The sequence below is a fragment of the Pseudochaenichthys georgianus genome, chromosome 17 (assembly GCF_902827115.2).
Source record: "Pseudochaenichthys georgianus chromosome 17, fPseGeo1.2, whole genome shotgun sequence".
Classification (NCBI taxonomy): Eukaryota; Metazoa; Chordata; class Actinopteri; order Perciformes; family Channichthyidae; genus Pseudochaenichthys; species Pseudochaenichthys georgianus.
In genome coordinates, this window is record NC_047519.1 from 36,970,297 (window position 1) to 36,988,089 (window position 17,793).

The following is a 17,793-nucleotide window of genomic DNA, read 5'->3' on the forward strand; positions in this document are numbered from 1 at the left end:
CAACTAAGTGCTCTAGTCTTTGCAATAGGATATCATGGTCGATAGTATCAAATGCAGCAATGAGATCGAGCAAGACAAGAATAGAGACAAGTCCTTTGTCAGAGGCTATTAGAAGGTCATTTGTGGCTTTAACCAGAGCTGTCTCTGTGCTATGATGTGTTCTAAAGCCAGACTGAACATCTTCAAATAAATCATTGTTTTTTAAGTAATCACACAACTGTTTTGCGACCGCTTTCTTGAGAATCTTTGAGAGGAACGAAAGATTAGAAATAGGACTATAGTTGGCTAGAACCTCTGGATCGAGGTTGTGCTTTTTAAGAAGAGGTTTTATCACTGCTACTTTGAATGATCGTGGAAAATAGCCTGATAATAAAGACATATTCATAATATTTAATAAAGAAGTGCTAATTAATGGAAAAACTTCCTTTAACAGCTGTTACCACGTTGATGGTTTAGAAGAGAGAATCATTGAATTTAATTGTTCAAGGTTTATGGCTGAAAAGCATTCTAATTTACTATCTAGTGTAATATTAGAACTTACGTTTCCGGGAGCTGTTGATAACACTATACTGGTCTAAGGCAAGAGGTCATTAATTTTGTTTCTAAAAGTAACAATTTTATCGTTAAAAAAGCACATAAAATCATTACTACTGAGTGCTATGGGAATAGAAGGCTCAATCGAGCTGTGGCTCTCTGCCAGCCTGGCTGCAGTGCTGTAAAGAAATATTGCATTATTCTTATTCTCATCTATTAACCTGTTTAGCCCTGAGCCTGTTTTTCAGGTCTCAGGCGCGAAAATGACATTCCCAGAACAAATGACCATATCTTCCCTTCTAAAAAGGGTTAAATTAATAATCTTTTTTCTCAAAGTAATGATAAACCTGTGAGTTGGATGTAGAAAAGTCAGAATCAATATAGATGTTTTTATTTTAAAGAAAATTCAGATTGAACATAGTAAAAAAACTGTAAATTATAGTGTCCGTACAAAAATTATTTTTTACTTATAGTGAAAACTACCCTTGGATGATGGTAAGGTAGACTAAAAGTTTTAGGAATCCAAAGTACAACACACAATAAGCACCCTGTATCAAGATTGATGCAAAACAAGTGACATTTGACCTTTTTAGAGAGGTTTAGCAAAAAATACTCCACCTCTGAGGTGATTTATGTGGAAATGGGGGTCTCTTTCTCTCTCTCTCTGATAGGCCAACATCCCCCACTTTCATCACTTACAGCAAAAATCGGCCCTGCCAGTACTATAAAATACACCTTTATTGAACATACAGTAACACAAATCCACATAACAAACAATCAAAAACGAAAAAGGGTCGCCACTTATTATTATTTGTAAAAAAATGAAAAATATTTGGGTACCTGGCTGGCAGCAGCGCGTATATTTCAGCAGCGGCGCTGCCCCGCCGCTATTTGTATATAGGGGAAACACTGGAATTTCGGTGCAGTCATCTGTTAGCATTTTTTCGCTCGTTGCTAATTCAGAGGCTCAGCGTTACCATTGTGTTTTTTTTTTTTTAAATGTAAATGATCAGTTAGATGAGTTTCTTCCCGTTACATGGATATAAAACATTCATAGTTTATTAAATGAACATGCCCTCAGACACTGTTTCCTGCAAGAAGTTGTGGGACGGCCCCGGTACCGGGGTCTGTCGGGCTTAACAGGTTAATGAAGTGAAGGAGGTTTTGCTTTACGCAGTGCTTTCTTATATTCATTGAGAGTAATATGCCAAATTAAATGAGATTCTTCAAGTTTGGTGGAACGCCATATCCTTTCAAGTTGTCTCGACTTTTGCTTTATTTTGCGGGTTTCGGCATTTTGCCATGGAGCTAATCTATGTTGTTTTATTTTCTTCTTTTTCAAAAGGAGCAACAGAGTCTAATTTTATTCGCAGTGCATCTGTAGCACTATCAACAACATTATCCATTTGGGGTGGTGTACATTTTGTATACGTTTCCTCCCCTACATGCAGACATGCTATCGAGTTAAGTATTGGTGGAATCTCTTCCTTACATTTGGCTATAGCACTGACAGATAGGTTTCTGCTGCAGGAACTTTTGACTAATGCTTTGTAGTCTAGTAACAGTACTTCAAAAGTTACTAAGAAATGGTCGGATAAAGCAGGATTATGCGGTTCGACTAAAAGTTGCTCAATTTCTTTTTTTTTTTTATTCTTTATTTATTTGGGGTCGCATTATAGTACAAGCACAGTTTTTTAAATCATATATTTTTAGAGACCCGAAAGTGACAAATGAAATAGCAAACAAATGTAGTCAAAGTAAAATAAAATAAAAATAAAAAAGTACACATGGGTTGTTTGAAATAGCAAATGTCTACACATGTACATATGCATACATATCAACATACAGTGGGGCAAAAAAGTATTTAGTCAGCCACCAATTGTGCAAGTTCTCCCACTTAAAAAGATGAGAGGCCTGTAATTGTCATCATAGGTACACTTCAACTATGAGAGACAGAATGGGGGGAAATAATCCAGGAAATCACGTTGTAGGATTTTTAATGAATTAATTGGTCAATTCCTCGGTAAAATAAGTATTTGGTCACCTACAAACAAACAAGATTTCTGGCTCTCACAGACCTGTAACTTCTTCTTTAAGAGCCTCCTCTGTCCTCCACTTGTTAACTGTATTAATGGCACGTGTTTGAACTCGTTATCAGTATAAAAGACAACTAGTGTCCACAACCTCAAACAGTCACACTCCAAACTCCACTATGGCCAAGACCAAAGAGCTGTCAAAAGACACCAGAAACAAAATTGTAGACCTGCACCAGGCTGGGAAGACTGAATCTGCATTAGGTAAGCAGCTTGGTGTGAAGAAATCAACTGTGGGAGCAATTATTAGAAAATGGAAGACATACAAGACCACTGATAATCTCCCTCGATCTGGGGCTCCACGCAAGATCTCACCCCGTGGGGTCAAAATGATCACAAGAACCGTGAGCAAACATCTCAGAACCACACGGGGGGACCGAGTCAATGACCTGCAGAGAGCTGGGACCAAAGTAACAAAGGCTACCATCAGTAACACACTACGCCACCAGGGACTCAAATCCTGCAGTGCCAGACGTGTCCCCCTACTTAAGCCAGTACATGTCCAGGCCCGTCTGAAGTTTGCTAGAGAGCATTTAGATCACATGTGTCAAACTCAAGGCCCGGGGGCCAAATCAGGCCCTTGGTGGATTTAATTTCGGCCCGCAGAATAATTTCTAATTACTATTAGATCTGGCCCACCGGTAGGGGTGGGCGATATTGAAAAATATGTTATCATGATATTTTCAGGCAGTATCACGATAGACGATATATATCACGATATTTTTTCATGTCGGTTATTATGGTTATTTTTCAAGTTACTTAACAGTACAAGCACCTACAAGGTAACAGAAACTAAAACAAAAAGGAGTAACAGACCAAAATAGCATTTCAATGATGTTCACTGCTCACTTGTTCATTCAGGGTTTCATTTCTGAAATAAAACCCTGAATAAACAAGTGAGCAGTGAACATCAATAAACATGAAAAGGAGGGTAAAACATAACTAAGTAAAACATAAAACATCAATGAGGAAAAGTCAGTGCCAAACAATTAAAATGTAAACTTTAGAGTAGACTTGAAGTGTAATAAAAGACTTTAGCATAACTGAAGGGAAAAACATAAAACGCCACAGCCAGTTATGTCTTTCCACCGTTTGCTAGTCTTTTCATAAGGAGCCCCATTATGAAATGCCTGCCCTATGGTTGCTCGCTGCAAAGAAAGGGGGCGGGGACTTTGGGAGCGTGTCAAACAACTCTGACTGAACGAAAGCAGAGGTGCGCTGACATTGTGAAATCGATCGGGCTTGATATATGGTGAAATTAAAATCAGTAGGTGAGGCTGGGGGAGCGGGAGGGCAAGAGGCTCTCCGTCCGCTGTCATAGCACCCTGCGCCACGCACGGAGAGCCTCTTCCCCTCCCGCTATTTTTTTTTTATTTTATTTTTTTTCAATTTTTCTTTTTTTTATCACGATAGGACGATATCTCTGAAAAAGCATATCGTGGAGACCTAATATCGTCACGACGATATATATCGTCATATCGCCCACCCCTACCCACCGGTATATTGCACGCACACCTTCACTCCATCCTGAGGGTCTCCTCAGCTCAGAGCCTGAGCCCAAACATTGATGAACCTGCACCCAAGATGAGATGCCAAGTATTTGGCTTGAACTAGCGTCACAGAGCAGCACACAGAGTTTAAATGGATGTTTCCTTCTGGACTTTTTCTCTCACGACAACAGGGCACGTTTGGTTTTTTTAAGCTGTTGTTGGCCTGTGGGAAAATGTAAATGACTCTGGAAAAGCTGCAGATAGAGCCAAATTAATGCAACTGATTATTTAATGTTTAATGTTGTTTTTATAGGCAATCATTTAAGCTTTGTTAATTCCAAGTTTAATATGTGCAATAAGTTAATTTCAATACGTTTTGCAATAAACATTGAACCAGTTTGACTAGTACCGATTTTTTTATTTTGGCCCACTGTGTATTTGAGTTTGACACCCTGATTTAGATGATCCAGAAGAGGATTGGGAAAATGTCATATGGTCAGATGAAACCAAAATAGAACCTTTTGGTAAAAACTCAACTAGACGTGTTTGGAGGAGAAAGAATGCTGAGTTGCATCCAAAGAGCACCATACCTACTGTGAAACATGGGGGTGGAAACATCATGCTTTGGGGCTGTTTTTCTGCAAAGGTACCAGGACGACTGATCCGTGTAAAGGAAAGAATGAATGGGGCCATGTATCGTGAGATTTGGAGTGACAACCTCCTTCCATCAGCAAGGGCATTGAAGATGAAACGTGGCTGGGTCTTTCAGCATGACAATGATCCCAAAAACACCGCCCGGGCAACGAAGGAGTGGCTTCGTAAGAAGCATTTTAAGGTCCTGGAGTGGCCTAGCCAGTCTCCAGATCTCAACCCCATAGAAAATCTTTGGAGGGAGTTGAAAGTCTGTGTTGCCCAGCGACAGCCCCAAAACATCACTGCTCTAGAGGAGATCTGCATGGAGGAATGGGCCAAACTACCAGCAACAGTGTGTGAAAACCTTGTGAAGACTTACAGAAAACGTTTGACCTCTGTCATTGCCAACAAAGGGTATATAACAAAGTATTGAGATGAACTTTTGTTATTGACCAAATATTTCTTTTCCACCATAATTTGCAAATAAATTCTTTAAAAATCAGACAATGTGATTTTCTGGATTTTTTCTTCTCATTTTGTCTCTCATAGTTGAGGTATACCTAGGATGATAATTACAGGCCTCTCATCTTTTTAAGTGGGAGAACTTGCACAATTGGTGGCTGACTAAATACTTTTTTGCCCCACTATACATATATACATTCAATACACATACACACATACATGTGACCATACATACACATCTATACATATACATTCAATCGGTGTATAGAAACAGTCAAACAAGGGATGGTCGTCTTTGGGATATGTACATTCTCCACTTTTTCCATATTTCTTCAAATGTGTTTTCCTGAAGCCTCATTGAGAAGGTGATTCTTTCCATAACATAGATTTCATGGATTTTGTCATACCAGTTGTCAAGAGAAGGGATATCCGCTTTCAGCCATTTTCAAGTTATTGCTTTTTTTGCTGCAACAGTAAGAATTCCAAATAATTGTTTTGTTTTGGAGTTTGTGGGGATTGAATGTACGAGCCCAAATAGAAATTTGTTCCAGTTTAAAAGGGATGTTTTCCTGTAGTACTATTTCAATTTGAATATGGATCTTTTGCCAAAAAGTTACAATTAAAGGGCAAGCCCAAAACAAATGGTAGTGATGTGCTAACTGAGAACCACATTTCCTCCAGCAGCTGGGGGGCCCTAGATGATGTGATGACTGAGCAGGGCTGAAAAAATACCTGCTCAGCATCTTCCAACTAAACATTCTGTAGGTTCCTGAGCTCGAGATCTTCCATTGAAAAGTACAATAATTTGTCCAGACTTCGTCAGGGATGTTTTTTTTGGTTTCGTTTATCCATTTGTGTTTTATATAGAAAGTATTTTCCATTTTAATATCTTGGTTGCTCAATTTCAATACCACAAGTCAGAACAAGGTCGAGAGTGTGATTATAGCAGTGGGTTGGTTTATTTACACTCTGACAGAAACCAACAGAATCTAATACAGAGTTAAATGCAACAGTAAAGATATTTTTATCATCGTCAACATGAATATTAAAGTCACCTACGATAATTACTTTATCTGTTTTAAGAACCAAAGTTGATAAAAACTCAGAGAATTCTGATAAGAATTCTGAATAAGGACCTGGTGCATTGTACACTGTAACAAATAAGATTGGCTGCAAAGTTTTCCAGGTCGGATGCGTAAGACTAAAAACAAGACTTTCAAAAGGAGGTATAATTTCATTTTGGTTTAGTATTGATAAGTAAACTTGAGTCAAAGATTGCTGCAACTCCACCTCCTCGGCCTCAAGGAATATGAGTATTGATATGGCTGGGTGGAGTGGCCTCATTTATGCTGACATATTCTTCATGTCTCAACCAAGTTTCAGTGAGACAGCAATATTATAATCTGATATTAAATCATTTACCAATATTCCTTAAGATGCTAGAGATCTTATGTTTAAGAGACCACATTTAATCTTCCTGTTTTGTTGCACTGTAGTAGTTGTTACATTTACTTGCATTAGGTTATTATTAGGGCTATCAAACGATTACAATTTTTAATCAGATTAATCACAACTTAAAAATTAATTAATCATGATTAATCACCATTCGAACTATGTCCAAAATATGCCATTTCTTTATGTATATTGTTGTGGGAATGGAAAGATAAATGAAAGAAGGCGGATATATCCATTTAACATACAGTATGTATGTTTATTATAACATTTTTCTGCATGTCAAAATGAAAGACAACCCACACACCTATCAATCATCAAACCGTGGGGTCTTAATTCATTACGTGTTGATTTCTATCAACGGGGGAGTACTTCAGGAAAGTCGACAGAGGGGGGGGGGGGCTAGTGGAGTACTTCGTGACCACAGAGTGTGAACGTTGTGATCAGCTGTTTTAGCGCAGTTGTCCAGTGAAGGGGGGAGTCTCCCTCCTCAACCGGTTGGCGTAGTTTTGGCACAAGTCCGTTGTACAGACCGACGTTAACAGCAGCCCTGTCTGTGCACACGGAGACCGACTCTGTCGTCCGGTGATCTAACCGCCTTCTGGAAAAGCTTCACAAGTACGTCGGTACGCAAATGCGCTTTGTGACACAAGTGACGGTACGCATTTCAGAGTACATAACCTGCGTACCAGTTATGTGCACCCCTGTGCTGTACTACAGCACAAGTATTCTTCGTCGGGACTTCCTGCAACAACACCACGCCGTTATCAAAGATGTTCTATTGAGAAGACGATCACTACGTGACAAAAGTTTTCAAAACCGTGGCTGCAATCAATCTTACTAACTGCTGTCTGTGCAATTTACTCCGCGAGTTGGCAGACTTTATTTTGCTTACTTTAACATCATTGTTCATGGTGGGGCTAAGCCATTTCTTGGTATGGCTGTAGCCTACCCCAGCCATACCCTGGCGCTGCCACTGGTGGCACGTATGGGGCGGGCCATTCTGCACATGCGTTAAATGCGTTAAATATTTTAACGCAATTAATTCATAAAATTAATTACCGCCGTTAACGCGATAATTTTGACAGCACTAGTTATTATGTATGACACCTCCATTAGGTTTTACCTTAAATTGTCCTTGGGCAGACACACACACCGTTAATATTGGGTATTTTATTGGGTTCGGGATTCCTATGGATGACTGCCCAGGAGAGAGCGCAGAGAAGCGTGTAAGTCTGCGACTCTGCCTCCTGGTCTCAACTCCAGTTTGTCATGGATTAAGTCCACAAAGCCCTGAAATGTTTGCCAAAATGAGATTTGCACCTTCCAAAGTAGGATGAACGCCGTCTCTCTTAATCAGATCAGGTTTTCCCCAGAAGGCTTTCCAATTATTTACGAAGCCCACATCGTTTGCTGGGCACCACCAAGACAACCAGCGCTGAAATGATGACATGTCATTGATCAGATTGGGGAGGGGACCAGAGAAAATTACGGTGTCCGACATTGCTTTAGCATATCTACACACCGACGCCACATTAACTTTGGTTTATTCTGATTGGCGTAAACGAACATCATTACCACCGACGTGAATAACAATCCTACTGTATTTACGTTTATTTTTAGCCAGCAGTTTAAGATGCGCCTCAACGTCGCCCGCTCTGGCCCCCGGAATACATGTGACTGTGGAGGCTTCGGTCTCTAAATTCACGTATCTCATAATAGAGCTACCAATAACCAGAGTTGACTTCTCGGCGGGTGTCTCGCTGAGTGGAGAATATCTGTTAGATATGTGAACAGGTTGGTGGGGACCTGCGGGTTTCGCGTTATGCCCCTTCTGAACAGTCACCCAGTCTCCCTGCTGCTCGGGAGTTGTCGGCTAATAGGAGCTACCTTTTGCCGGTCCGCACCGACTAAGATGGGCTTTACTGTAGCTTAGTTACTTTCTAAAATGCGGAGCCAGGCTTCTATGGCTATGATTCCCGCCTCCAACCTAACAACTATACTACATTTAACACATTATCGGTTAGGGATGAGAACGATTAATCGAATATTCAAAATTATTCAGGCATTCGAATAATTATTCTGGTATTCGAATATGAGTTATTAATTTTTTTATTAATTAATTTTTTTGGGAGGAATGCCTAAGTTGATTACATATTATCAAATTGAATAATTCAATGTATACGACAGTGCCATAGCTAAATGTGTTAGGTGACGTCTAAAGGTGTGTTTTACCCGCTCACCGGTCCCTCACAGCGGGCAGAGCTGCAGGTGCTGATCTCTCTCTCTCTCGCGTCTGGTTATACGTCACTCGCGTTTATGTCCAAATCCATCAGATCTAGCTAGTTCTAGCTAATGATATGGCTGCTGCCCCTCCCTACACGTGATCACACAGATTCAAACCTCATCTTATGCCCAAATGCGGCGCAAATGCGCTCTGCAGCCGTTGCGAGGTTCCGGCGCTAACAGTTCATGAGCGTTCTCCCCCACCCCCTGTCAACACTCGCGACACATGAGTGGCCAGCCTAAACAACAATAAGCGCTGCTTGGCAACCGTGTGTGGCGGCAAAGTACATAGACATTTTGACAGGAGAGACAACAGACGGCGTCAAAAAGGAGTAATGTGTGGATATATTTCCACCAGGTTAGTGAGTGCGGTGTAGAATGCAAACTATGCCAAATTAAACTTATATACATACTATACCCGCAACCTCCGTTCCAGCTGAGAGGGTCTTCTCTACAGCTGGCCTGATTGTGAATCGCCTCAGCACATGAAATCTGTAGGCCTATAGCTGTCAAACTGTGATCACCAGTTCAATACATTTGACAAATTCGACTTGCTTTCTATACTTATTTGAACATGTATTTATTTATTTCCAAAAGTTATTGAAAAAAATGTTTTGGAAAAAGGAATAAAAAAGATATAAATTGTATAGGATATTGTGGTGAAACCATGTGGGACCATAATTCACCTTGCTTATTGTGTTGCCACACGGACCCTTTAGTGGGTAACACCTGTAGCTTTAGCTGCCGTTCCTGCTAGCTCATCAGGCAGAGCAGTGCATGTGTTAACCTCTCTGATATTAATGGATAATAAAGATTGGAACTCCATTCTTAATACACCGCCTCCGACTCTCTTTTCACGGCACTACACTGGTGACCCTGACGTTTCCGAGAAAGTTTCCGGAAAATTAACCAACATGGCTGAGCGCGATGTTTTCATAAAGCTGCCGGAATTCTGGGAGCACGCCGCGGAGGCATGGTTCGCACACGTGGAGGCACATTTCGTCTGCCGACAGGTCCGTGACGGGGACCTGAAATACTACCATGTGGTAGCAGCGCTGGGGAGCTCCACGTCGTCCAGGTTGGTGGGATTTATCGTGGACCCCCCGCACCATGGCAAATATGAGGCGATTAAGGCCCTTCTCCTTAAGACATTTAGCTTATCTGCTAAGGAGAGGGCCCGCCAGTTACTTGACATTCAACGCCTAGGAGACAGCAAGCCTTCCCAGCTGCTGGGGGGGGGGAAGATCCCCGGATTTTATTCACGGAGATTTTCCTGCGTCACTTGCCGCCCCGGGTCCAGACGGCGCTGGCCAACACGCCTGTCACGGAGCCCCGTGCCTTGGCTGAGGAAGCGGATTGTTTTTTCCTGGCTACACAACAGCCCGGTGCAGAGACGTTAGCCGCGACGCGCAGCGGCCCATCTGCAGTCAAGAAAGCGTGGCGGAGGCAAGACAAGGCTGTATCGAGCCGGCGTGGAGACCCCGGAGAGTGCTTTTACCACGCACGTTTCGGGACTATGGCAAAGAAATGCATCGCCCCGTGCAGCTACAAACCCCTGGGAAACGGAGGGGCCGGCACTCAGTAGTGGCCCCGAGCGTCGGCGGCACGTGCAGGCTCCTCTTCGTCAGCGACAGCGTTTCGGGGAGCCTGTTTCTGTGTGACACGTTCGCTCAACGGAGCGTAGTTCCAGCGTCGAGTGAAGACGTCACCCGGGGTGGGCACGGACCGCGATTGACGACGGCTAACGGCGGTCCCATTCGCACGTACGGCGTGAGGCCTATGTGTTTGTGCATCGGAGGACAGCGTTTCAGCTGGGATTTTGTGACAGCGGACATTTCTTTTCCCCTCCTCGGACCGGATTTGTTTGTGTGCTCATGGACTCTTAGTGGACGTTAAGAATAGGCGTTTGGTTGATGCCTTAACGTTTTGTTCCCTCGTGTGCACACTTGGCAGCGCAGCATATGACGGGGCTGTTGGGCTCGCTGTCGGGGGCAGATACGTTTCTCAGACTGTTGGCCGAGTTCTCAGACCTGTCGCAGCCCACCTTCTCTGTGCTTACCACTAAGCATGGCGTGGAGCACCACGTCACTACGGAGGGGCCTCCTGTCTACGCCAGGGCCTGGCGGTTGAACCCTTCTAAGCTGGCTGTAGCAAGGGCGGAGTTCGCAACCATGGAGCGCCTGGGCATTCTCCGCCGCTCCGACAGTCCTTGGGCTTCGCCCCTGCACGTCGCCCCCAAACCGAACGGCGGGTTCCGCCCGTGCTGGGATTACCGCCGACTCAACGACGCCACTACGCCTGACCGCTATCCGGTGCCGCACATTCAGGACTTTTCGGCACATCTGGCCGGTACAGGGGTGTTTTCCAAGATGGACCTGGTGCGTGGATACCACCAGGTGCCCATGCACCCTCTGGACATTCCCAAGACAGCAGTGATAATAGGCGGTAATGTGTTGTGTTGTGTAAGGTGTTGTGAGGAAATCTTTCCACCAATAATTCCAATAAGTAATCCAAAATGTATTGACTTCAGGTTTACGAAAGTAACTGTAATCAGATTACGCGAGCTGAATACAGTTACTTGATTTTTGTATTCTGATTACGTAATGCTGTTACATGTATTCCGTTACAACCCAGCCCTGGGGACAGGTAATAACAGGAAAAGCATGACATGGGACCTTTAACATGCACTGTTAGAGGACAAAGTGTGAATTAGGCCTTCATGGTCCAATTGCTGCAAAGATCCACTACTGAGGATGAACATCAAGAAGAAGAGAATTGTTTGGGCCAAGAAACACAAGGATTGGACAATAGACCAGTGAAATCTGTACTTTGGTCTGATCGGTCCAAATTAGAGATTTTTTTTTTAATTACTTAACGACCTTTGTACTAGTTCCCCTATTCTTTATCAAGTAACATTTTAGATGTGTTTAATTTATTATTGAACATATTTATTCATTGATTTCTTTATGAATTATTCTCCCGCAATTTGAATTAATCCAAAGTGTTTGTTTTTCTTTTCTTTTACACATTTAAAAATAAAAGGTGAATAAAGAAGCACATTAAAACTAAAGTATCAAGTATGTCACATTTAACCAACTAGTGCCTACATGCATGGGTAATATTTAAATCAGTAAATTAAATGGCATATTATTCAATGTATGTATTTTTATAAATATATTTATTTCGGTACGTTTTCTCTACCGTAATACATTTGAATTATTATAATAAAGTACATGTATCTAATAAATAGGGCTGTCAATAGATTAAAAAAAATTAACTAATTAATCGCACACATTTCTGAAATTAATCGCGATTAATCTATCAATAAATTAATTGCATTTTTCTACTTAAGACTGAAGCTTATAATGAATATTTAGTTATGTAAAATCATCAAATTAATGTAGAATAAACACAGAGAAAGTATATTTAAATTCAAAGACCATTTTAATGGCTTAAGGTGCACATATGCTCAGTGCAAATACAAAAAGTAATTCAGAACATTGAACATTTTTCACTCCATAGACATAATTTACTTAGTCCTTCTTTACATTCAGCCAGTTACTGAGGCATACCAGTTTGTTTACGTTATGAGGGGACACAGAAGCTTGCTTCTTTTGTACGATGTGGCCTGAGAGTGAGAACAACCTCTCACAAGGCACTGTGGTTGCAGGGGTTGACAGGTACTTGCGTGCAATGGGTGCCAGCCTGGCATGTGCTCCCTCTCTCTTTGACCACCATTGTGGTGGACACCCCTCTATGTCCATTTTTGGCTCTGCTTTGTAGCGATCCAGACAATGCTCTATGGACTCCTCCTCGTCATCTGTATCTGAAGAAGAACACAGCAAGATGGACATCCTCCTCCTCTTCTTTGGCGACGGCTCCTCTGTTGTCTCAGCAGGTGGTTGTAGTGCACGTGTCTCTCTCTCATCATCAGGTCGCGTACTGAAGCCCACACCTCACTCCGTTCATCTTTTGTAAGGCACTTAAGGTCTTCAAACCTAGGGTCAAGGGCAGTAGTGATCTTCAGCCATTTGAGGTTGGTGCTATCCTTCCGTTGAGCTAGGTCTGTGGTAAAGGCCTTCTTGAACCTCAGAACATAAACTGGATCATCATCTGAGGGCTCCATAACTCTGAACAAGTGGCGTAAGGCTGGCAAGACCACTGAACAGGAGACATACTGCTCTCCCCCCGGCAGTTCAGTCACATATCTGCAATGGAAAGCACAAGGTGTTAAACATTTCAGTAAATCTTTATTAACAACACAGAGAACCAGTGCACGCACAGGTGTGTGTGAGTGAGTGAGTGAGTGAGTGAGTGAGTGAGTGAGTGAGTGAGTGAGTGAGTGAGTGAGTGAGTGAGTGAGTGAGTGAGTGAGTGAGAGAGAAGCATACACACAGGTGAAAGAGAGAGGGAGAGAGAGAAAACACCATACACACACGAGATGGAGAGAGAGGGAGGGAGAGAAAACGGTACACATATACTGTACACAGGAGATAGGGAGAAAGAGAGGGAGGAGAAACAAGAAATAAATAACTTACCTGCAAGGTTCAAGTAGTTCCTGCAGCTTTTGCAGTTTGGCAAGCTCCGGGTCAGTCACCATGGCAACCTTGCTCTTTTGCTGCGCCAGGGTAGTGGTCAGTGGAGATTTGTTTCTCTGCATCCTCTTTACCATCTCCAGCGTAGAATTCCATCTTGTTGCAACGTTCTGAGCAAGTGATTCTTGCTTAAGTCCGTGTGCAACTTGCTCTTCGTTTAATTCCTGAGCGTTAGATGGACTATGTTTAAAGTGCCCGACAATCTTGCGACATTTGGCCAGAACACTTTCAAATCCACTGTCTTTAAGTGAGACTGTGACCGTTCTTTGCAGACTGAGGGCCATGCAAGGCAGGTGTTCAAATGGAAGTAGCCTCGCCGCAGCTACCATGTTACGAGCGCCGTCAGTGCCGAGTGTGGTCAACTTTTCCTTGATTTCCCATTCATTTGCAACATCCAGAAAATGGTTAGCACATGCCTCGGCATAATGTCGCTCCTCGGTTTTACTCACAGTAAGTGCAAACGACTGCAGAGTCCAGTCTTGATCAATGAAATGCGCTGTGACGCCCAAATAATTATCATTGTTGACAGACGTCCAGTGGTCACCTGTGACAGCGATGTGCTTTGCTTGCTCAAGCATGTTCGTCCGCTGTGCCCTCTCATCCTCATACAACTTGTGTATTCTTGACATAATGGTTCCTCTCGAGGGTAAATTATAAGAGGTATCTCCCGATGCAACACAAATTACTTCTCTCAGTCCATCATCCTCTACTGTGCTAACTGGGCGGCAGTTTTTAACTATCCAAGTAACCAAGGAATTGGTTAACTTTTCACTTACAGGTTTCGTTATTCGCCCACGAGTGCCACACTCCTGTAGTGTAGACTGGCGAGGTCCTGTGGAGGTAATTTCAGCAGGGTGTTTTGCTAAAGACGTGCTACTTCTGTGGTAATTAAATTCGGCTTTGCAAACTGTGCAAATTGCCTTGGTTTTGTCCAACGAGCCGTCGGGCAGCTTTTTAAAATTAAACTTTCGCCCTAAAAGTCCGTCCCTTATCCATCTTTCCGCCATAGACTCTCCTTTAGTTAGGATAGATGTTTGCCCGGTTTGCCCTCGCAAGTCACCAAAGGTTATGGTACTGCAGCCACCAGAAGTAAACAAAACCACGTTAATTGCGTAAAAAATGTTTAATGCATTAAATGTTTAAAATTAAATCACCAAAATTAACGCGTTAACTTTGACAGCACTACTAATAATACTTACATAATTTTACTTAAATAAGATATGAATGCATGCAGTACTTTAACTTGTAATGGAGTATTTTGCAAATGTATTATCTTTTCAATTTACACTCGGCAGCTATTGCACGTCTGTCCGTCCTGGGAGAGGGATCCCTCCTCTGTTGCTCTCCCTGAGGTTTCTCCCATTTCCCTTTAAACTGTGGGTTTTCTCTGGAAGTGTTTCCTTGTATGATGTGAGGGTCTAAGGACAGAGGGTGTCGTATTGTCATACTGATATTCTATACACACTGTGAAGACCACTGAGACAAATGTAACATTTGTGATATTGGGCTATATAAATAAACATTGATTAATTTTCACAGTGTGTTGTTTGTACTTTTACTTCAGGATCTACTACCTGCAGCAAGTGCTGATAAAGGGTCTAAAGTGTAATTAATGTGATAATAAAGTGCTACTGGAGAGTGTAAAGTGTTAATTAAGGGTAAAGGGAACAGACCTGATCTGTGTATCCGAAGCTGAGGCTGTAAAACAGCGTCCAGTAGTTTCTGGAGTCTCTTGATCTCCTCTTTGGAAAGAGACCGCTCCTCCTCGTACTCTGCTATCGTTTTTTCAAACAGAGCAAATATATCTTCGGCAGCAGCAGTGAGTCGCTGCTTCTTCAACGACAGCAGCATTTGGACTTTACTCATGTTTACTAGATCACCTTTTCCTGCGAACTCCGTTAAACACACCGTTTCTCTCTCCATCAAACTCTCAATCTGACTAGTGTTGATAACGTGTTTCCAGCTAGCATGCTAAGCTAGCTCCTGTAGTCCGAGGTAAACGCTGCAGAAAAAAGAGCACACAGTCCATTCAGAGGTTTGTCCAAACACACATATGATGGATCAGTAGTGCTGGAGCTCACACACACTTTCTCAGGAACACATAGAGAGGGAACCGTAGCAACGAGATGCCACCTCGATTCGGTTAGTGCTAGATCGTTTACCTCCTGGCTTTTAGGCGGAAGTGACGTAATCTGCCACCGACAAGAGACGACGCCCTTTACTTACTGGCTGCTGCCGTCTTCACACAAATAAACCCCTTAAAACCTGTATGATTTAGTTTTCACATGTTCATTGAAATTAATTCGTCCATCTCTTTATATTATAATATTACATGTATTATTTTTCGGTTGTGTATTTGTGTTTTGAACTTTTCTATTGGATGTTGCGATTTAATTTCTCCAAGAGAGACAACAATTACTAAAATATCTGGTGTATATCTGACCAGTATTTCATCATGGAAGTTAAATCAGAATCATTTCATTATCCTGTGGAGGAAATGTTGTTTTGTGACAGTTGCTCAATTTTAGAACAAACAAAATAACATACTTAATACATAGCTAAATGTATTATATACACAAGAAGTAAAAGTGTGAATTTCAAGATAATAAAAATATAATAAAAAGATGAATGTAACTATAGGAAGTAAAATCAAAAATTGGCAATGCAAAATAAAATAACCATATGTATATAAAACAAACAAGAAATGAAAGCAGAAATGTTCAGTATGATTTTAAATAACAATATTTATGTTGAAATAAGAAGTGAAAGTAAAAGAGGGCAATACAACAAAGATATAATAAAATACAATTAAAAGATATACATTAACATAGGAAGTAAGAATAACAATGTGCAATACAAGATAAATAAAAAGACTAAAAGGATAATGTAACCTTACAGAGTTAAAGTAAAAATGTTGCAATACAAGTTGCAATTAAATAGAATACAAATATGTATGGATAAATAAGAAGTTAAAGTTAAAATGTGCAATAAAATAACAATATTTACATACAAATTCAAATTGCACATTGTACAATATATAACAACAATATGTGATTTAATAATAATAAAGATATGAATGCCGAACTGTACAGTTAAATATTTTACAAAGTTCATTTCAAATTCATGCTGACCCGGAAGTTCAACCTCATAGCTTCTGCAAAGCAGCCTACCCTTTTTGTGAATGGGTGCTTTTGTGGCATGGTTTTCACAGGTAGGTTGGTCATCTCCTTCTTCCTTTTCTTAGGTGTGAACGTCAGAGGAAGGCTCTGATCATGTGGAGTGTGTGGCTTCACATCTTCCAAGATCTCGGTCAGTTGGTCAGTTAACGTTTTAAGGTAATCTTCATCTTGCAGATGGTATGTTAAGTCAGTAATCTCACACAAGAGACTGGCACATTCCCTTCTTTTTTTAACCTTTCTTGGTCTTTTCCTTTCGGGCAAAGCGTTACATGGTGACTGCATTTCCACTGATACCGGTGTATATGTATGATCTGTGATGTCTGATCTGCCGCTGCCATCCCTCTCACAGGAAGTCTGTCCCAGAGATGCATTATCCAGGGAGAAGAGGGGGTTATCCCCGTAATTAGATGCCAGTTTCTCCCAACCCCATTCATGCACATGATTAAAAACAGCACAGAAGTGCTTGCAGGGCAACTTGTGCTTTGCCCAGTCTTTGCAGGTGCATGATGGCATGATGATACTTTCACCAAAGTTGATGTTGTGCTGTGTGCAAGGATGACTTTGGCTTTTGACATGGAACATGCCATTGCCCTTTGCAACAACGTCATTCGCCTCATAAAACTGGGCTTCTGTAAGCCTTGACATCACATGGTCTGCTACACTTCTTGGTCTGTCTTTTAAGAACTTTGGCATGTTCTCATTGTACCTTCTGTAGACTGAGGAGTACTTGACCTTCAGTTCAATGTACCTTCAATAAGAGAAGAGAACAATGTCTTAGAAGTCTCTCTGTGACAGTTTGCTTTCTCTGACATATAGATATGGTTTTTGATAATACAATTGTCTCAGAAACATATGCAACAATGAACAACATCAAACAAATATGTTGGAAACAAAGCTATCGAACATTACATTTATATATATATATATATATATATATAAAAATGTGTGTGTGTGTTGGTGTGTGTATGTATGTATGTATGTATATATAAATACATATATACGTATAATCATAGTAATAATTGTTTAGCTCACTTCAGATATGTCCTTGGTAGGAAGTCAGTTACCAACA

The 17,793-nt window shown here is 41.5% G+C and overlaps 1 protein-coding gene and 1 pseudogene across 5 annotated transcripts in view; both read right to left on the reverse strand.

Annotated features, from left to right (window-relative positions):
• Positions 1-17,793, reverse strand: part of LOC117462531 (zinc finger protein ZFP2-like) — a 101,360-nt gene that overhangs the window by 9,493 nt on the left and 74,074 nt on the right. Inside the window, exons 1-4 of one of the 5 annotated variants that reach the window (XM_071206437.1) lie at positions 15,633-15,721; positions 15,219-15,547; positions 13,489-14,963; positions 12,413-13,158 (exon numbers count right to left, since the gene is read on the reverse strand). In XM_071206437.1, coding sequence (XP_071062538.1) covers positions 12,750-13,158; positions 13,489-14,552 — 1,473 coding nt within the window. In that variant the 5' untranslated portion in view covers positions 14,553-14,963; positions 15,219-15,547; positions 15,633-15,721 and the 3' untranslated portion in view covers positions 12,413-12,749. Of the gene's footprint in view, positions 1-12,412; positions 13,159-13,488; positions 14,964-15,218; positions 15,722-17,793 lie in introns of those variants that run through there. The other 4 variants (XM_034104799.2, XM_034104798.2, XM_071206438.1 and 1 more) reach the window with 4 other exon arrangements.
• LOC139435598 (uncharacterized) lies at positions 7,935-8,674 on the reverse strand (annotated as a pseudogene).